The sequence below is a fragment of the Zootoca vivipara genome, chromosome 6 (assembly GCF_963506605.1).
Source record: "Zootoca vivipara chromosome 6, rZooViv1.1, whole genome shotgun sequence".
NCBI lineage: Eukaryota > Metazoa > Chordata > Lepidosauria > Squamata > Lacertidae > Zootoca > Zootoca vivipara.
In genome coordinates, this window is record NC_083281.1 from 2851688 (window position 1) to 2872851 (window position 21164).

Genomic DNA, 21164 nt, shown 5'->3' on the forward strand with positions numbered 1-21164 from the left:
GCTCAACAGCTATGATCAGGCCCCCCCACCCAAAGCTAAACAACCCTGGACTCTCCCCACCTAAAAAAAAAAAGCTCCACATGCTGGGAGTAGGTCGCATTCTTTAGAGCAGCCGTGTCCAAAGTCCGCTTTGGGGCCCCAATCCGGCCCGCCAGTCGATTTAATCCGGCCCCTGTGGCCGTCTGTCTCCTGGGGTAAAATTCTTCAAAAAAAGCTCAACCACTTTAAATCCTAAATAAAGCTCAACAACTTTGGTCAGCCCTCGCGCATGTTCACTTCATCAAAATCGAATCCGGCCCTCTGGAGAGTTGGACCTGCCTGCCATAGGTTATCAGCAGGAGAGGCCCTTGTCTGCGATCTCGTCGGCCGGATCTCTGCTTTTTTACGCTGAGCCTTGGGTTTAGTTTAAGCATTAAATGTGCTGACTTCGTATGTTCCCAGCTGGAAGGGCGTCATTCCTGTTTATCCCCCCCCTGGTTCTGATTCTCTGACTTCCTCCGTTTCCACTTGTGCTGAACTTTTAGGAAAACCTGGCCGGTGGGGTCATAAATTGCACTTCAGGGCTTTTGTGTGTGTGTGTGTGTGTGTTTGTTGGGACGCCTTGTTCCCTGTTCCGGTAGAGGCAAGGAGCACTGCATGGCTTATCGCCGCTGCTTCCATTTGCGATGAGTCAGGGCATTCTGAGAACTGACGACAAAAGATTGCTCACCCCTGATCATGTTCTGACGGGAGGAAGATCTGCTTCCCTCTCTCCTAATGCTAGAACCCGTGGGCATAAAAATCACTGAATTGGAACAGCAGGATCATAGAATCATAGAATCGTAGAGTTGGAAGAGACCACAAGGGCCATCCAGTCCAACCCCCTGCCAAGCAGGAAACACCATCAAAGCATTCCGGACATATGCCTGTCAAGCCTCTGCTTAAAGACCTCCAAAGAAGGAAACTCCACCACACTCCTTGGTAGCAAATTCCACTGCCAAACAGCTCTTACTGTCAGGAAGTTCTTCCTAATGTTTAGGTGGAATCTTCTTTCTTGAAGTTTGAATCCATTGCTCCGTGTCCGCTTCTCTGGAGCAGCAGAAAACAATCTTTCTCCCTCCTCTACAATAGAATTGTAGAGTTCGAAGGGACCCCCCCAGGACTCATCTAGTCCAGCCCTCTGCAATGCAGGAATCTCAGCTAAAACATCCATGACAGATGGCCATCCTCTGTCCACCTCGCAGGGTGTTTGGGGCCATTTGGTTTATCACCCTGGTCATATCTGCTTTAACGCTTGTTCGTTTGTACGCACGACTTCTCTCCAGACAATACCCCTTTGTCACTGTTAATTGCATGGTGTGCTGTTTTCAAAGTGAATCGCTTGGCTTTGGGTTGACTCCTGCGTTCGTTCTGCCCTGAGTAGACCCACCAAAATGAACGACCGCAACTCGCTGATTTTCATAGCGCAGATGCGAGACTTGATATGGCCTTCTGCGAAGGTTGTGCACCCTGAACACAACCTCGCACTTCCATGCCATCAGCAGCTGCCCCGGTTCCTAATCGCCTGGACAGACTCACCCAAGGCAAAGGCGCATTTCTCCCCTCCGAAAAGCACCTGTCCCTTCTCCGTGAATTCTGTCTATTCCTATTTCAAAGCCATCTTGGTTGGTGCCCAGCAGTGGCTCCTGTGGGAGTGAGTTCCACAGTCGAATTAAGACTTTCTTTTGTCAAGCCGCTCTGGGAATTGCAGATCCGCAAGAGGAACTGCAGTGCCTCAAGAACTCTCTTCTCCCTTTAGAAAGTACAGTTCCCAGGATTCTTGGTTTGGGGGGGGGGCATTCCGGTTTAAAGTGGTATGATACTGCTCTAAATGCATAATCTCAGTGTATAGTCTCAGTGTAATGATAGTACAGTGGTACCTCGGTTTATGAACACAATTGGTTCTGGAAATCTGTTCATAAACTGAAGCGTTCATAAACTGAAGCGAACTTTCCCATTGAAAGTAATGGAAAGTGGATTCATCCGTTCCAGATGGGTCCGCGGAGTACTCAACCTGAAGCGTACTTAACCCGAAGCATGGGTGTAATTGGTTCCGGAAGTCTGATCAAAAACTGAAGCGTTCATAAACTGAAGCGAACTTTCCCATTGAAAGTAATGGAAAGTGAATTAATCCGTTCCAGATGGGTCCGCGGCGTTCGTAAACCGAAAATTCATAAACCGAGGTTCCACTGTATACAGTTGTACCTTGGGTTCTCAAAATGCCTTGGTACTCGAACAATATGGAACCCAAACGCTGCAAACCCGGAAGTAAGTGCTCCGGTTTGCGAACATTTTTCAGAAGCCGAACGTGCTCTGATTTGAATTTTACCTTTCCCTTTTGCGTGCCACACTTCTGTTTTGAGCGTTACGCTGAGGTCTGTCTGTTTTTGCTATTCATTTTGTGTTTTTGTTTTCACAGCTCTCTTTTGTTTTGGTTTTGTGACTGTGGAACCCAGTTCAGCTACTGATGGATTGATTGTGTGACTGCAGCACACTGTTTATTGCTTTCATTTTATGGATCAATGGTCTTGTTAGTAAAATTCATGTTAAAAGGGGTTGTTTTCAAAAGTCTGGAACGGATTAATCCGTTTTGCATGACTTTCTATGGGAAAGAAGCGTGCCTTGGTTTTGGAACGCTTTGGTTTTGGAATGGAATTTCCGGAACGGAATAAGTTTGAGAACCAAGGTACCGCTGTATGAGAAAAAGGCTGCTTTTTTAATCTTGGAGGATTGGATCCGGCCCAGTCACTTTCTAAATCCAGCCCACGGACGGTCCAGGAATCAGCATGTTTTTACATGAGTAGAATGTGTCCTTTTATTTAAAATGCATCTCTGGGTTATTTGTGGGGCATAGGAATTCATTCCCCCCCCTTCAAAATATAGTCCGGCCCACCACATGGTCTGACCGGCCCCCTGCTGAAAAAGTTTGCTGACCCCCTGGCATAAATAATATACACCACAGAGCCCAGGGCTTGCCGATCAGAAGGTCGGCAGTTCGAATCCCCATGAACTCCCGATGCTCGGTCCCTGCTCCTGCCCACCCAGTAGTTCGAAAGCACGTCAAAGTGCAAGTAGATAAATAGGTACCTTTCCGGCAGGAAGGTAACGGCATTTCCGTGTGCTGCTCTGGTTCGCCAGAAGCGGCTTTGTCATGCTGGCCACATGACCCAGAAACTGTATGCCGGCTCCCTCGGCCAATAATGCGAGATGAGCGCCGCAAACCCAGAGTCGGTCAGGACTGGGCCTAATGGTCAGGGGTCCGTTTACCATTTTTACCCCTGACCATTAGGTCCAGTCGCAAACAAGTCTGGGGTTGCAGCGCTCATCTCGCTTTACTGGCCAAGTTTGCGAACGTTTTTTGGAAGCCGAATGTCCAGCCAATCGGAAGCAGCCAATCGGAAGCTGGACCTTGGTTTTCGAACGGTTCCAGGAGCTGAACAGACTCCCGGAATGGATTAAGTTTGAGATCCAAAGTACCACTGTATTTGGAGATAAACTGCCTTTGCCAAGGGAGGCTCCGCTGAGCTGCAACTTAGTATTTTAAAAAAAGAGTGCTTTCAAACTGCTAGGTTGGCAGGAGCTGGGACCGTCATGGGGATTCGAACCGCCAACCTTCTGATGAGCAAGCCCTAGGCTCAGTGGTTTAACCCACAGCACCACCCGCGTCCCTAGGCTATAGGTATTGTACCAAGTTCAATTTTTACAGCAAAAGCCAGCAATACAGAATATAATAATACCAAACGAAAGAAAATCAGCAATGACATCACCAGAAATAGAACAATTACACAAAAGGAATTTGCAATGTGTCATTCAATAGAAGGGATTTACGTTTCTTAATAGCTAAAGTGCAGAATTTGGCCACGTCATATGAAACCAAAGGTATTGTACCACTATTATATTTTTTGTAAATAACTCCTATACGTATTCCATTTTTGAAAGGGGTTCTTTGGTGGCTGGCTGTGACTTTCAGCTTCCCCGGCCCCCACCTCCCCGCAACCTCGGCAACTGAGATTGGAATTGGGTTGGTATTTAGGTGGTCGGCTGATGGCGAAAGCTGTGGCCAAAGTCCCATCTCCTCCAGGCGATGGGTCCAGCTGGTCAAAAGTCATGCCTCTGTTCACATGACCACAAAAAAAGTGAGTCTGTAGGGCGGACTCTAGATTGGATATCTCCCCTTCCTATTCGAGGGAGTGGGGTAGCTCAGTCAAGGCTCTTAATCTCAGGTGTAATCTCTGGCAAGTTAAGGTTGCTGTTGTTTAGTCGTTTAGTCATGTCCGACTCTTCATGACCCCATGCCAGGCACTCCTGTCTTGCACTGCCTCCCACAGTTTGGTCAACTCATGTTCGTAGCTTCGAGAACACTGTCCAACCATTTTGTCCTCTGTCGTCCCCTTCTCCTAGTGCCCTCCATCTTTCCCAACATCAGGGTCTTTTCCAGGGAGTCTTCTCTTCTCATGAGGTGGCCAAAAGTCTTGGAGCCTCAGCTTCAGGATCTGTCCTTCCAGTGAGCACTCAGGGCTGGTTTCCTTCAGAATGGAGCGGTTTGATCTTCTTGCAGTCCATGGGACTCTCAAGAGTCTCCTCCAGCACCATAATATATAAGGCTAGAGATCCTTATATTTTACTGAAGAGTAGACCCCTTTGAAATGAACAGACGCAAGGAACCTGTGCCCTTTCATTTCACCAGGTCTGCGCTAGCCTTGGGTAGATTTGCGTTCATACAGAAACACCCCAACCTCCGTAAGAGTATGAGGTTTTACCCAGTGTTCACCCTACTCAGAGTAAACCCATTGAAACAGATGGCCGCGACTGACTTGGGTCCATTGTTGCCAGTTAATTGGCTGTTTGGGACCATGAGGACTAGGAACTTAGTTTAACTTAGGGAAAGGACCCTAGAGAGCAGACCCACTGAAATTAACGAACATCGGATCTGCACCCTAAAGTTAACTGCTTTGTGCAGACTGCCGTCCTGGGCAGCTTGAATTTTACAGTTTTTTGTTTTAATTTATGGCAGTGAAAAACCCAGGAAAAAATAAATATCCTGTAGCAGAACAGTTTGCAGAGACACACAAACCTTGGAGGGGGGAGTGTTAGCTCTTGATAACGCCGTGTGTGCAAGGGGCAGATAACTCAGGGAAACTTTTTTTTCTCTTTTAAAAAGAGGAATTGGAAAGTGCAGATGCTGTACGCCTCAAACATCTGACTTTACTTAGTCACTCTGAGAAGTTCCCTTTTCTCACGAAACCGCCCAAGAGGGCAGCATTGGCCATGAGGACTGGATACTTCCTGGTTTTGTTGCTCCCAAATCACGGGAGGCTTAATCATCAAAAAGCAAACAGATCTGTTGTCGGTGGCTGCTTCCAATTTTTCTGGTCTAAAGTGAATCTAGGGGCAGCTCTAGCTTGGAACAGAGGGTCTTGTGACTGGAGTGGGGGCAGAGACTTCTAAGGCTTTAGATAAGCAATGATCTCATAAAGCAGATGAGATATTTTTCTTCTTCAGAAAGGTGAACTTTACCCAGGATTGGGCATGTTGCGGAATGAGGGCACACGACCGAGCCACAAGCAATCGGCAAAGCGTTTTTGAATCCCCTGGGAGATGTGTGTGTGCATGTGTCTGGATTTTAGCTTCATTTTGTGATGACATCTGTAGAAAGGAAGAAAAGCAGAAATGCATTTCATAGAATCCTAGAGTTGGAAGAGACCACAAGGGCCATCCAGTCCAACCCCCTGCCAAGCAGGAAACACCATCAAAGCATTCCTGACATATGCCTGTCAAGCCTCTGCTTAAAGACCTCCAAAGAAGGAGACTCCACCACACTCCTTGGCAGCAAATTCCACTGCCGAACAGCTCTTACTGTCAGGAAGTTCTTCCTAACGTTGAGGTGGAATCTTCTTTCTTGTAGCTTGAATCCATTGCTCCGTGTCCACTTCTCTGGAGCAGCAGAAAACAACCTTTCACCCTCCTCTATATGACATCCTTTATATATTTGAACATGGCTATCATATCACCCCTTAACCTTCTCTTCTCCAGGCTAAACATACCCATATTTCAAATTTACTACCTGCCCATAGCAGCTATTATAATACATACATACATACATACATACATACATACATACATACATACATACATACATACATACAGTGGTCCCTTGGTTCTCAAACGCCTTGGTACTCAAACAACTTGGAACCCAAACACTGCAAACCCGGAAGTAAGTGTTCCAGTTTGCGAACCTTTTTTTGGAAGCCGAACGTGCTCCGTTTTGAGTGTTACGCTTCCGTTTTGAGTGTCACGCTGAGGTCTGTCTGTTTTGGCTATTTATTTTGCGTTTTTGTGGCTCTTTTTCGTTTTGTTTTTGTGACTGTGTGGAACCCAGTTCAGCTACTGACGGACTGGTTGTGTGACTGCAGTACATTGTTAGCTGCTTTCATTTTATGGATCCATGGTCTTGTTAGTAAAATTCGTGTTAAACTGCTGTTTTAGGGGTTGTTTCTAAAAGTCTGGAACGGATTGATCCATTTTGCATTACTTTCTATGGGAAAGCGTGCCTTGGTTTTGGAACGCTTTGGTTTTGGAACGGACTTCCGGAACAGAATGGGCATGATGACATTAGTGGTCAAAATCAGCCGGGAGACAGGCGCATTTTATTTTGGATCGCCGGAAGCGACTATGGAGAATGTCTGCGGCGCCAAGCATTTAGCTGTGGAGTCAAACGTGGCATGTAGCTTAAGCAAATAATAATAATAATAATAATAATAATAATAATAATAATAATAATAGGAAGACCGTCCAGTCTGAAGCCGCTGAGCTGGGTTTCAAGAACAGATTTCTTGTAGGAAGGAACAGCTGCAAGGTTTGATATCATCAGCTGGGACTGGGAGTTTGTTTCAGCTGCGGGAAGCCATTGTTCCCCTTTATAGTTGCTTTGCCAAATTGCCTTCTCGGATCAGAGCCTTTCAAATCAGCAGCTGGCACCAAGGAAACAAAACAGGAAACACATGTTGTTTTATATGTCCCCCAGAGGTTTTATCTGTTATATTTGCATTCTACCTTTCCTCCAAGGATCGGAAAGTGCCCTGATGATCTGCGGATGAAGGGCAGAATGCCCATTTTAAACAACAACATGTTAATTCTCCTCTCCCCCATTTAAATCCTCACAACAACCCTGTGAGGTAGGTTTGGCTGAGAGTGCAGAGAGATAGCTGGTTGGCTCGTTGGACTGGGGTGCCCTGTCAGTCATAGAGGTTCAGCCCAGTTGGTGTTCGATGCCCATGAAACGTTGCTTAAGCTAGCCTGCTAGCCTGCTCCCTAAAATATCCCTGGTTTGCTCCTTTCTATATAGAGGGTGCCTACATTCTGCATGGACTGGTTGCAGGGCAACATGGGCAAATGGCTTGAGATACCTATGAGGTCCATCAATGACCATATAGCATAGGTTCAAAACAAAAACAGTGAGAATTTGTTGTTGACAAAGGACAGCTGGACATATGAAGGGCCCCATTACCTTTAGGAGCTGAGGGCCTCGTCAAAGCTAAATCTGGCCCTGGGTACCTCGCTGAGCAGTCCATAAGTGCTTCTTAAATAAACAGAGAGCATCTTTGCCGAGCCTGCTCCCAGTGTGTCCCTTTTAAAATGCCCCTTCCTTCTCTCTCTTTATTTCCTTCTGCTGCAGGTACCATCTGCGTCCTCCTCTCCTTCCCCTTCATTTTCAACCCTTGCCTGGGCTGCTCGGAGAACACCCCCCAGTTTGCAGCCCTCATCTATTTCATCCCCTTCATCGTCATCTTCCAGTTCGGCTGGGCCGCCACCCAGATCTCCCACCTCTCTCTCATCCCGGAGCTGGTGGACAGCGACCACGAGAAGGTGGAGCTCACAGCCTTCAGGTGAGGCTTGACGCTCAGCCAAAGTCCGCGGAGGACGTGTTTTTGCTAACTCCATCTTTGAACCGCGCGGTTCCTGACCGCATGCTCCCTTTGGCTTTTACAGGTATGCCTTCACCGTCATGGCCAACATCACCGTTTACGCAGCGGCCTGGCTGCTCCTTCATTTCCAGGTGGGCCACCGCGGGCAGCCAGAACAGAGCCACCACCTCGGCCGCCACGACATCCCCGTCTTTCGGGTGAGTGCAGGGAGGAAGCGGAACTGTGTCTCCATTCTACCAGGCTCCTTAATTGCTTCTGGGCCTCTGATGATGATGATGATGATAATGATAAATACCCCACCCATCTGGCTGGGTTTCCCCAGCCACACTGGGCGGCTCCCAACAGAATATTAAAAGCACAATAAAACATAGAAACATAAAAAAAACTTTCCTAAACAGGGCTGCCTTCAGATGTCTTCTAAAAGTCAGAGAGTTGTTTATCTCCTTGACATCTGATGGGAGGTCATTCCACAGGGCGAGCGCCACCACCGAGAAGGCCCTCTGTCTGGTTCCCTGTAACCTCGCTTCTCGCAGGGAGGGAACCCCCAAAAGGCCCTCAGGAGATGGACCCCGGTGTCGGAGGTGGAGATTCTCCTTCAGGTCTATTGGGCCGTTTAGGGCTTTCAATGTCAGCACCAACACTTTGAATTGTGCTCGGAAACATCCTGGGAGCCAATGTAGGTCGTTCAGGACCAGTGTTACATGGTCTCGGCGGCCGCTCCCAGTCCCCAGTCTAGCTGCCGCATTCTGGATTAGTTGCAGTTTCCGGGTCACCTTCAAAGGGAGCCCCACATTGACCGCATTGCAGTAGTCCAAGCAGGAGATAACTAGAGCATGCACCACTCTGGCCAGACAGTCTGCAGGCAGGGCCGTCCCTAGGCCCGGGCTGGGTGGCGCAAGGCGTCAGGGCGCCTGGCTATCAGGGGCGCCGAACGCTGGTGTCTGCCTCCATGCGCCTCTGCTGTTGAGCGGCTTCAGGCCACTCTCCAGAGGCGCGTGGGGAACACTGGCCTGGGGCCGCCTGAACAGCTGAGAAGTGCGGCACGGGGGCCCAAGCTCGCGCTCCCCACGCGCCTCCAGAGCTTCATGTGGGGAGCGGGAGCCTGGGGCCACCTCCTCCGCGCCTCTCAGTTTTTGAGCAGCTTCAGGCCACTCTCCGGAGGCGCACAGGGAGCGCGAGCCTGGGGCTGCCTCCTCCGCGCCTCTCAGCTCCCCGCATGCCCCTCCTGCCTGCCTCACTCACGGTGGGCGCCGGAGGGATCTTGGCACCAGGGCGCCAGATATGGTTAAGACGGCCCTGTCTGCAGGCAGGGAGGGTCTCATCCTGCGTACCAGATGGAGCTGATAAACAGCTGCCCTGGACACAGAATTGACCTGCGCCTCCATGGACAGCTGTGAGTCCAAAATGACTCCCAGGCTGCGCACCTGGTCCTTCAGGGGCACAGTGACCCCGTTCAGGACCAGGGAGTCATCCACACCTGCCCGCCCCCTTTCTCCCCAAAACAGTACTCCTGTCTTGTCAGGATTCAACCTCAATCTGTTGGCCGCCATCCATCCTCCAACCGCCTCCAGGCACTGACACAGGACATTCACTGCCTTCACTGGCTCTGATTTGAAAGAGAGGTAGAGCTGGGATCCCTGCGACTCCCTGCTGCAGGATACAGCTCAGTTGACGGGAGAGAAAGAGCCGGTGACGGGAGTCTCTTGTGGCAAAGAAAGATGGGCCCTCCTTCCCTCTTTAGAGGCAGTTGCATCCCCAACGGCAGATAGGTGAAATAGTAAGTCAAAGCCTTTCTCTTCCCCCTTCCCAAATTCAGAACCTGTCTCTGATCGTGGTGGGTGTTGGCGCCATCACTTCGCTTCTCTTCCATCTCGGCACCAAAGAGAAGGGCGCCCGGCTTGCCAGGTTGCCGGATCCTGAGGAACGGACCCCCCTGTTGCCTCCGGACCGAAAAAGCCCCGCTCGGCCCCTCCTCCTCTGGAAACACTGGCTTTTGGAGCCTGCTTTCTACCAGGTGAGTTCAAGGGGAGGGGAGCAAGGAGGTGGTCTCTATTGCCCTAGCCGCAAGGGATTGAGGGAGCCTAGCCCCAAATCCTGATTCCGCAACTTCATTATCCCAGTGTAGGGTATCTGGTTTGGGGGGGGGGGGAGAGCTGCAGGAGGAGAAACTTCATTTACCCCTAATATTTAAAGCCGTATGGGAAACGCAATGTGGGAAGCCTGGGTATTTAATATCCCTTTTTAAAATGATGCTCTTATGAAACTGCAGGTTGTTGCCAATGTTCTTATCTGTTTACAATTTGTCTGTAAATATTCAATAAACCATTTCCCTTCTTTTATGAAAAGTTTATCTTGATTTCTTATTTTTCCGGTAAGTTTTGCGCATTTCTGCATATTCCATAAGTTTTTGTATCTGTTCTTCCTTTGCTGGGACTTCTGCTTCTTTCCATTTGGGGGCGAGTAACATTTTTGAATAAGTTTCTGTATGGTTTGGGCCATTCTGTCCCTATAATTCCCAAAAGAAAAGCTTCTGGGTTTGTTTGTTTTTAACAAATGTTATTTTAAACATCCTTTTCAGTTCATTCTATATCATTTCTCAGTAAGCTTTAACCTTACTAGAGTGGTACCTTGGTTCTCAAACGCCTTGGTACTCAAACAACTTGGAATCCAAACACTGCAAACCTGGAAGTAAGTGCTCCGGTTTGCGAACACTCCGTTTTGAGTGTTATGCTTCCGATTTGAGTGCCACGCTTCTGTTTTCAGTGTGATACTTTTTCGTGTATAAGACTAGGGTTTTTTTTACTTTAAAATTATGGGGGAAACTGTGGGTCGTCTTCTACATGGGTCAATCTCCCCCCTATTTTCTTAAATTGGAGTTCCTAAAGGTGAAACTTGGAAAATTAGTGGGAGGGCGTTCCACAGGGCGGGTGCCACCACCGAGAAGGCCCTCTGCCTGGGTCCCTATATTATTTGACTTCCCTCTATCTCTTGGCGGTTTCCAAATTTCTTTTACATTCAACTTATCTGTATTCCATAATTGAAAAACAACATTCCCTTATATCTGTGAAGTTAGTCTAGGGCACAGCAAAGTTGTTGGAACCATATTTAATTAGATAGTTATTAAAGCAGTCCCATTCTTTTTTTAACCTTGTCGCCTGAGTGGTTTCTTATTAATTGCGTCATTTTAGCGAGTTCAAACTTTTTAGCGAAGCCCAAACTTTGCAAAGGTTTAGAAATATGGGTTGGAGAAAACAGGCACCAAACAATGTCTACTCAGAAGTAAATTGCATCTGGGTGCATTTGATTTAAATAAAATCCATTTAAATCATGATATAAATCACTAGTCAGTAAGACTTGATTTTTATTTTTTACAGAAAGACTCATTCTTGCTTATATCATCTTCAGATTTACAAACCAGAGGAAGGTTTCATATTTGGAATGATACATTTTCAGAGCAGTTTTTACAGTTACAGGTGAAACTCGGAAAATTAGAATATTGTTGAAAAGTGGATTTATTACAGTAACGCAACTTAAAAGGTGAAACCAATATATGAGATAGATGCATGACATGCAAAGCAAGATATGCCAAGCCTTTATTTGTTGTAATTGTAATTATTTGTTGTTAGGCGGGTCAATTATAAATGGAATGTAATTGATGAAATGTAATAGCGATGTTTATTTTTGTATTATTGTAACTATTTGTTTTATTACTGTGGAATTTCCAAAAGAAAGCATTTGTCAAAAATTAAAATAAAAATAAAAAAATCATAAGTTGCATTACTGAAATTGTGAGGGACAGGGGATATCGCGAAGTCCCTCCCCTCCTGAGTTCAAGCCCGTCCCCGAGCAAAGGGGAAAGCAGGGAGAGTTCCGATTCCAGTGGGGAAGCAGGAAGTCGTGTCCGAGGCTCAGGCAAGGTAGAGGAGCCAGGGTCCCAGGTGGGACAGGAAGGGGCAAGTAAGGGGGGAAGACCCATCCCCCCAACTCCAGAATTACGCAGGAAGAGGAGGGGCAAGAGGATGGGTCTGCCAAAGCTTTTGTGTTGGAGAAAGACGCGCCAAAAGCCATTAGGAGGTTCTGAAACCGACTGACAACATCGCTCCGTGTAAATAGCAATGACTTGAGCACTGTAAATACGCAGCACCAATAAAAGAATAAAATGCAGAGCTGCGTAGCGTCGTTACTCTGAAGTAGTCCACTCCGGCCACTGTGACAGCAACCTCCTAATCATTTTTGGGCTACTTTGGAGTTGCCGGGATGAGCGTGTCAGAGGCGGAGAAGTGGCGGCAGATCGCTGAGCAAGCCCAGCTAGAACTGCAACAGCTGTCGCTGCAGGCGCAGGGAGAATTGAAGGCAGCTAAAGAGGAGACTAAGAAGGTCCAGGACGACCGGCTACAACTTGCGGAACAGGTGAGAGAGCTTCAGGAAAAAGAGCAGCATTTAAGGGCGGTGGCGGTAGACCTCCAAAACAAGCTGGATGCAGAGAAAAACAAGGCGGGAGGGGCACCCCAAGTCCAAGTGCTGCCAGGAAGGAGAGCCGGGACCCTAGTAAGCAAGTTCAATGGAGACCCGAAGGAGTTTCAGGGCTTTGAGACTGAGATTGTGTATGCTCTTGAGCTGCACCACGATGAGTTCCCTGATGATGAGCACAGAGTAGCGTTTATTGTGGAGCACCTTACAGGGGCGGCCAGGGAGTGGCTAAGACCGTTAATTGCAACAAGGAATCCTTGCATGAAGAATGTCAAACTATTTCTAGAAGGTTTGAAAACGATGTATTCGTCCGATAGTCATATGGACCAGACTAAGGAGGAACTTCATAATTTACGCCAAGGAAATATGACAGTTCGCGCGTATTGGGCGAAATTCACCATGCTGGTGCACAGATTGGGGTGGGATCTGCAGTCGGCCCCAATGCAAGCGGCGTTCTACTTGGGGTTGCATGAGGAGGTGAAGGATGAGCTCTCGAGAGGTCCAAAGCCCAGTGATATGGATCAACTGAGCAAAGCGGCTCTGGCGGTGGGGGTGAGGCAGGAATCCAGGTGGAGCGACAAGCAAGCAACGCGCGCAAAGCGGGCTTGGTTCCCACGGTCGCAAGAGAAGCCACTCCCTCAACAACCCTTTCAAGCCACGCCTGGGGCCAGTCAGGACCAGGAACCCATGCAGATTGATAGCGCGCGCGCGCGGGCTTTTCAAACCCCAGCGGCGCCAAGGCGAAAGGAGGGAAGGGGTGGGAATTGCTTTCTCTGCAACTCCCCCCAGCATCTCGTCAGAGACTGCCCACATCGCAGGGAGTGGCAAGGAAAGGCGGGAACGGTTGTGCCCTCCCCCACTGACGCAGCACCACAGCAGGGAAACGGGAAAGCCTGGCTGCAGGAGACAAGGGGCGGCAGCCAGGCACAGTCAGCAGACAACAGCCCCAGCCCACCCACCCGCACAGAGAGGAGCAGAGCCAGCCCACCCCTCCCAGAGCAGGAGTGGTTCTAGAAGTGACGCTCACGCTCCCAAATGGCTATCCCCTGACAGTCCTCGCCTTAATTGACAGTGGGGCGTCAGCGAACTTCTTCTCGAGGAACTTTGCAGAAGAGCACCAGATCCAGCTTCTGCAGCTGGATTTTCCTCTGCACGTGGCAACCATTGACGGCAGGGAGCTGCTGGGAGGGGCCATCACTCATCAAACCCCCCCCATGAGAATGACGGTTGGAAGGCACTCAGAGACACTGGCATTCAACGTCACCACCATCTCAGACCCCCCAATCGTTTTGGGCATGAGCTGGTTGGCGCGCCACGACCCCTCCATAAGTTGGCATCAGAGATGCATCACTTTTGGATCGGACTTTTGCCTGGAACATTGCATGCAGCACCAACCAGGGGAGGGGCCTCCGATAGCCACGGTGGCCACCATGCACGTCAAAGGGGGTGAGGCGATACCCAAACCATACTGGGACCTGCAGGAGGTCTTCAGCGAAGCGGAGTCCGACCACCTGCCCCCACACAGGCCTTTTGACTGCCAGATCAACCTGGTGCCAGGGGCAACTATACCCCCAGCCAAGCTGTACGCCATGTCAGACCAGGAACTGGAGGATCTGCGCGCTTTCATCGACAAGAACCTCAAGCGGGGGTTCATCAGAGAAAGCAAGGCAGCAGGGGGCAGCCCGGTCTTCTGGGTGGACAAGAAGGACACGCAACAGCGCCGTCTTGTGGTGGATTTTAGACGGCTGAATTCGGTGACAGAGCCAGTGGCTTTCCCCATGCCCAGAGTGGATGATCTCCTGACAGCGGCACGCAGGGGCAAGATTTTCACCAAGCTAGACCTGAGGGGGGCGTACAACTTGATCAGGATCCGGGAGGGCGATGAGTGGAAAACCACGATGTTCACGCCTCTGGGCTCTTTTGAATATCTGGTGATGCCCTTCGGGTTGCAAGGGGGCTCAGCATGCTTCCAGGCCTTCATGCACCACGTCCTGGGGTCCCTACTCTTCAGGAAATGCTTGGTCTTTCTGGATGACATCCTTATTTACTCCAACGACCCAGTGCAGCACGTGAAGGACGTCAGGGAGGTGTTACAGCGCCTGAAGGAGAACCACCTGTATGTGAAGCTGGAGAAGTGCAAGTTTCACACCAAGGAGGTGGACTTCCTGGGCTACAAGCTGTCAGACAAGGGGCTAGCGATGGACAAGGACAAGGTGCAGACCATCCTGGACTGGCACAGCCCCAGGACGCGCAAAGATGCCCAACGCCTACTAGGCTTTGCCAACTTCTACAGGAAGTTCATCAAGAACTTCTCTCGAGTTACGGCTCCCATCACTGACTGCCTGAGAGGCAAGCAGAAGTTCAGGTGGACACCAGAGGCGCAAGCAGCGTTCGAAAGCCTCAAGAGGGTGTTCGCCTCAGACCAGAACCTGTTCCACGTGGTTCAGGACGCGCCCCTACGCATTGAGACAGATGCTTCGGATAAGGCTGTGGGCGCCATTTTGTTGCAACTGGACGCCAACAGAGAGTGGAGACCCTGTGCCTTCTTCTCCAGGAAGTTGACCCAGCCCGAGCGAAACTACACAGTTTTTGATCGGGAACTTCTTGCGATCCACGCGGCGTTCCAGCACTGGAGACACTTCCTGGTGGGCGCCAAGCACCCCATCCAGGTGTGCACAGACCACAAGAACCTGGAGTTCTGGAGAACTGCCAGGGTGCTCAACCAGCGGCAGATACGGTGGGCAGAGTTCTTCTCGAACTTCAACTTCTCCATACACTACATCCCGGGAGAGCAGAATGTCAGGGCGGATGCCCTCTCCCGCAAGCCAGAGTACATGGAGGAGGAGGCGCCACCAGCCCCAAGGCACATTTTCCCCCCGTCGGCATGGTCCTGCGGAGCAGCAGTGGTGAGCGAGGCAGAACTCACAGCACTGACGGCAGCGGATGAATTTGCCAACCGCATCTTCAGAGAACTGAGAGGGGGGAGGGAGCAGGCAAAAGACTTTGCAGAACGCAGAGGGCTGCTTTTCTACAAGGGTGCGCTGTACCTACCCACCAACCAGCTTCGACGTACGGTCCTCAAGCAGATGCACGACAACCCAACAGCGGGGCATTTTGGAAGGGACAAGACCACTCACCTAGTCATGAGACACTTCTGGTGGCCAGGGGTGAGGGAAGATGTTCGAGACTATGTAAGGGGCTGTAACACCTGCCAGCGGGCGAAGGTGGTCAGAGCAGCGCCACCAGGGTTGCTGGAGCCCTTAGCCACACCACACAGGCCGTGGGAAGTGGTGTCCATGGACTTCATCACAGATCTGCCTTCGTCCAGGGGTAAGACTGCAGTGTTGGTGGTGGTGGACCTCATGTCCAAAATGTGTCACTTTATACCGTGTGCCAGGGCAGTCTCGGCAGAAGAGACAGCCAAACTGTTTGTTGATCACGTTTTCAGACTGCATGGATTACCTTTAAGGGTTATTTCGGATCGTGGCCGCCAATTTGTTTCCAGGTTCTGGCGGCGGCTCATGAACCTCCTGCAGGTGGAGGTCAGCTTGTCGACGGCTAGACACCCGCAGACCAACGGACAAGCGGAGAGGGTCAACGCCATTCTGCAGCAGTACCTGAGATGCTACGTCAGCCAGCGGCAAACGGACTGGGTGGATCGCCTGCCACTAGCAGAATTTGCCTACAACAATGCAGTGCACGTCTCCACAGGGGTGTCGCCCTTTAAGGCCAATTACGGGCGCGACCTCAGATCTTTCCCAGAAAGGGAGGGGGAGGAGGAGGAGGAGGGCCCACAGGCTGAGGATTGGGCAGAGGAACTGGAGACGGTGCACCAGCAGCTCAGAGAACACTTGGAGAGGGCCAAGGAAGCGTACAAAAAGGGGGCAGATCGCCACAGGCGACAAGGGGAGGTCATCAGGGTGGGGGACAAGGTGTGGTTGTCCTCGGAGGGCCTTCCCACCAGGGGGAGGTGCAAAAAGCTGGCACCCAAATGGCTGGGCCCCTTCACGGTCACGCAACAGGTCAACCCGGTGGCATACAGGCTGGCACTGCCAGAGGACATGAGGGTGCATCCAGTGTTTCATAGATCGCTGCTGTCGCCGTACAGGGAAAGCAGCAGGCTCCGAGACAGCGAACAAACCCCCGAGGGAGGGGGGGAGAGGGAAGGCAGGGAGCAACTCAATGAGGCCACGGCCATCCTGGATTCAAGGTGGGGGGTGGGGGGCCTGGAGTACCTCATGGCATGGGAGGATGCTCCACCGTCCCAGAATGAATGGGTCCCCGCCACTCAGATACAGGAGGAATTCTTGGTGGAAGAATTTCACGCCCTCTTTCCCCACAGACCCAAGCCCTGGCACAGGGAAAGGGAGGGGGAGGAGGAGGAGGCACGGGAGAGCAGCTCCCCATGGCGCTGGGAAGCGGAGTTTGAGGAACCAGAGGATGAGGTATGGGTGTCGCCAAGATCCACCCAGTCAGAGGAAGGAGCAGATTGGCAAAACATTTTTACCCCCACCAGCTCTGACGCCACGGACTTTTTGGGATTCCCGTCCTCCCAGGCGGAAGGGGGGGGCTCGCAGGACTGGGGGGAGGTGTTCACACCAACGGGCTCGGAGAGCACCGAGTTTTTAGGCTTCCAGTCGTCACCGACACATGGAGGGGGCCTGGGGAGGGGTGAAGGAGAGCTTGGGAGGGGGGTGGATGTGAGGGACAGGGGATATCGCGAAGTCCCTCCCCTCCTGAGTTCAAGCCCGTCCCCGAGCAAAGGGGAAAGCAGGGAGAGTTCCGATTCCAGTGGGGAAGCAGGAAGTCGTGTCCGAGGCTCAGGCAAGGTAGAGGAGCCAGGGTCCCAGGTGGGACAGGAAGGGGCGAATAAGGGCGGGAGACCCATCCCCCCAACTCCAGAATTACGCAGGAAGAGGAGGGGCAAGAGGATGGGTCTGCCAAAGCTTTTGTGTTGGAGAAAGACGCGCCAAAAGCCATTAGGAGGTTCTGAAACCGACTGACAACATCGCTCCGTGTAAATAGCAATGACTTGAGCACTGTAAATACGCAGCACCAATAAAAGAATAAAATGCAGAGCTGCGTAGCGTCGTTACTCTGAAGTAGTCCACTCCGGCCACTGTGACAGAAATAAATGCACTTTTCGACGATATTCTAATTTTCAGAGTTTCACCTGTACAGTTGTATCTCTACTTCCGTATCTCTCTGGATACGGAATCTTTGGGTTATGGGCGTGGCAAACCTAGAATGTAGTGCGCCTCTATTTACGTAATTTTCAGGGTGCGAACGGACCCCCAGAACGAATTAAGTTCACCTCCGGAGGGTCCACTGTGCACAGAAAAATATGGTATACAGTACAATATTTCTCCCCTGACTGTCTCTCCTCCTCTTTCTTCCCAGGTGGCAATGTTGTATATGGCCACACGACTCATCGTCAACCTCTCCCAAACCTACATTGCGATGTATCTCACCAACTCGCTGATGCTCCCCAAGGTGAGTCCAACTGGAGGTAGAGACATCCTTCACCTGGTTGCTAAGGCAACTGGCTCCTGAGGATGCGAGGGACCGATTTCTTCCCCCCGCGCTCTCTTGTGCGGTTACAGAACCCAGAGCAGGATTTGCCCGTCAGGGAAGATTTGCAGAAGGTTGCCATGCTTGCTTGGCGTCAGCAGTTTCCCGTTTCTGGCAACATCTCCTGAGAGCCGCCCAAAATCTCCCAGAGGCTTCCAGGACCCCAGGAAGCGAGGCCGGAAGCCGCTGTCTTTTCTGATGTGGTGGCAGTTGTGTTCCGGATGGCCCAGTCCAATATATATCATTATAATATAATTTATCATTATAATATAATTTATCTATACCCTGCCCATCTGGATGGGTTTCCCCAGCCACTCTGGGCGGCTCCCAACAGAATATTAAAAACACGACAAAACACCACACATTAAACTTCCCTAAAATCAGATAGTTGTTTGTTTCCTTGATATCTGATGGGAGGGCATTCCACAGGGCAGGCGCCACCACTGAGAAGGCCCTCTGCCTGGTGCCCTGTAACCTCACTTCTCACAGGGAGGGAACCGCCCAGAAGACCCTCGGAGCTGGACCTCATTGTCCAGGTTAAACGATGGGGTGTGGAGACGCTCCTTCAGGGATACTGGGCCGTTTAGGGCTTTCAAGGTCAGCACCAACACTTTGAATTGTGCTCAGAAACGTCCTGGGAGCCAATGTAGGTCTTTCAGGGCCGGTGTTATATGGTCTCAGCGGCCGCTCCCAGTCACCAGTCTAGCTGCCGCGTTCTGGATTAGTTGCAGTTTCCGAGTCACCTTCAAAGAAAGCCCCACGGAGAGCGCATGGCAGTAGTCCAAGCAGGAGATAACTAGAGCATGCACCACTCTAGCACAGGAATCCCCAAACTCGACTCTCCAGATGTTTTGGGACTACAGCTCCCATCCTCCTTTACCAGTGGTCCCGTTAGCTAGGGGTGATGGGAGTTGTAGTCCCAAAACATCTGGAAGGCCGAGTTTGGGGGTGCCTGCTCTAGCAAAACAGTCTGCAGGCAGGGAGGGTCTCAGTCGGCGTACCAGATGGAGCTGGTAGACAGCTGGTCCTGGTTTTCAGCTCTTCCTCCTCCAAAGATAACAGAATCCATCCCGTTTTTTTCCCCTAATTCTCGCCTTCCTGCAGAAGTTCATCGCCACAATTCCCCTGGTGATGTACATTAGTGGTTTCCTCTCCTCCTTTCTGATGAAGACTGTGAACAAGAAGATTGGCAGGAATGTGAGTATAACAATAATAATAATAATAATGATAATAATAATAATAATAAATAATCTATTACTTATACCCCACCCATCTGGCTGGGTTTCCCCAGCCACTCTGGGAGGCTTCCAACAAAATATTAAAATACAATGGTATTAAAAGCTTCCCTAAACAGGGCTGCCTTCAGATGTCTTCAATAACAACCTTGTAAAAGATACAGTTTGGGGGGATTCCCCCCCTTCCCCTCTTTATTTCCCCTTCTACACGGGTTCTGTTTCTCTCTTTCTCTCTCTTGTTTTATTTACGTCGCGCCATGTTTGGTGCACGTATAATTATGTACTTTTTGAACTTTCAATAAAGATGTGGGGTTTTTTGTTTTAAAAAAAGACAATGTATTTTGCTTTAAAAAATAATAATCAAAAACTGGGGGTCGTCTTCTACACGGAAAAATGCAGTATTTAGGATCCTTAGTTATTTAGAATTATGATTAGTCTAGTGTTTCCCTTCCCCCCTCCCCTATGATTTTTCAAAATCTCTTCTTTTCTCTCCTCCTCCCTGTTTTAGTTCACCTACTTCGTGGGCTTGCTGAGCATCCTGGCATTTGCTTCCTGGGTGGCTCTGGCTGAACGAATCGGCGTTGAGATCTATGGAGCGGCCGTCCTTCTCGGCACCGGCTCGGCCACTATCCTGGTAACGTCCCTGTCCATGACGGCCGACCTCATTGGAAGCAACACAGTACGTAACGGGGGCATGTGCAGAGCGCACGGGTGATCCTGCCAGGGAAACACACACACACACAGGTACCTGATGTGGTGCCGAGATTCAAAACACCAGCCAGATACCATCTTTTTTTCCATTTCTTTTTTTAAAAACCTAAGTTTCTAGTCCTTGTGACCAACAGTACCTCTTCCCAGGAAAAAATGGAGGGAGCGAGAACTTTCATTGGAGAAAAGATGGGGTGGAATTGTAATACAGTGGTACCTTGGGGTCTCAGACTCTCATTCCCCCCCCCCCGGCATTTAAAGGCCCCACAAGGCAGCCCTGTTTAGGGATTTTAATGTTTAATAGATTATTTTATTTTATTTTTCTGTTGGAAGCTGCCCAGAGTGGCTGGGGAAACCCAGCCAGATGGGCGGGGTATAAATAATAAATTATTATTAATAATAATATTCTTTAATATAAATTATTTCATTCCATTACAGCTTCATAAAACACTTTACAGTACATTTTGAATTACAGCTATTTTCAATTCTGTGTTTATGTGTCTAAATAACACTTCCATATTCCTCGCCCTGTGACTTCCCTCCACCACCGAACAGCTTCTTCTGTTTAGCATTCTGCTTCTATTGTGTTGTAAATATTGTTTTTCATTTTCCCCATAAGCCATGGGTAGGCAAACTAAGGCCCCGAGGCCAGATCTGGCCCAAAAGCCTTCTAAATCCGGCCCGCAGATGGTCCAGGAATCAGCATGTTTTTACATGAGTAGAATGTGTGCTTTTCTTTAAAATGCATCTCTGGGTTATTTGGTGGAGCATAGGAATTCATTCATTATATAGGAATTCATTCAAAATATAGTCCGGCCCCCCACAAAGTCTGACCGGCCCCCTGCTGAAAAAGTTTGCTGACCCCTGCCATAAGCCATCTTACAAAAATTGGTCAATGCATATGAATAAATTTGTTTTGGAACAATGTTTTTTCATGTATTCTTTTACACATTCACATTCTTTGGGTCTCTGACTTCCTCTGTTTCGGAAGTCAGTTCCAAAACCAAGGCGTGCTTTCACATAGAAAGCAATGCAAAACGGATTGATCCGTTCCAGACTTTTAAAAACAGCCCCTAAAACAGCAATTTAACATGATTTTTACTATCATTTACACCATTGATCCATAAAATGAAAGCAATAAACAATGTACTGCAGTCACACAATCAATCATTAACTGAACTGGGTTCCATACAGTCACAAAAACAAAACAAAAAGAGTCGCAAAAACAAAAATGCAA

The 21164-nt window shown here is 49.7% G+C and overlaps 1 protein-coding gene across 1 annotated transcript in view; it reads left to right on the forward strand.

Moving 5' to 3' along the window:
* The window catches only part of MFSD12 (major facilitator superfamily domain containing 12), a 33203-nt gene that overhangs the window by 6564 nt on the left and 5475 nt on the right, over positions 1–21164 (forward strand). Inside the window, exons 2-7 of the mRNA XM_060275307.1 lie at positions 7694–7904; positions 8008–8140; positions 9760–9957; positions 17814–17906; positions 19089–19181; positions 19728–19898. Of these exons, the coding sequence (XP_060131290.1) occupies positions 7694–7904; positions 8008–8140; positions 9760–9957; positions 17814–17906; positions 19089–19181; positions 19728–19898 (899 nt within the window). The remainder of the gene's footprint in view (positions 1–7693; positions 7905–8007; positions 8141–9759; positions 9958–17813; positions 17907–19088; positions 19182–19727; positions 19899–21164) is intronic.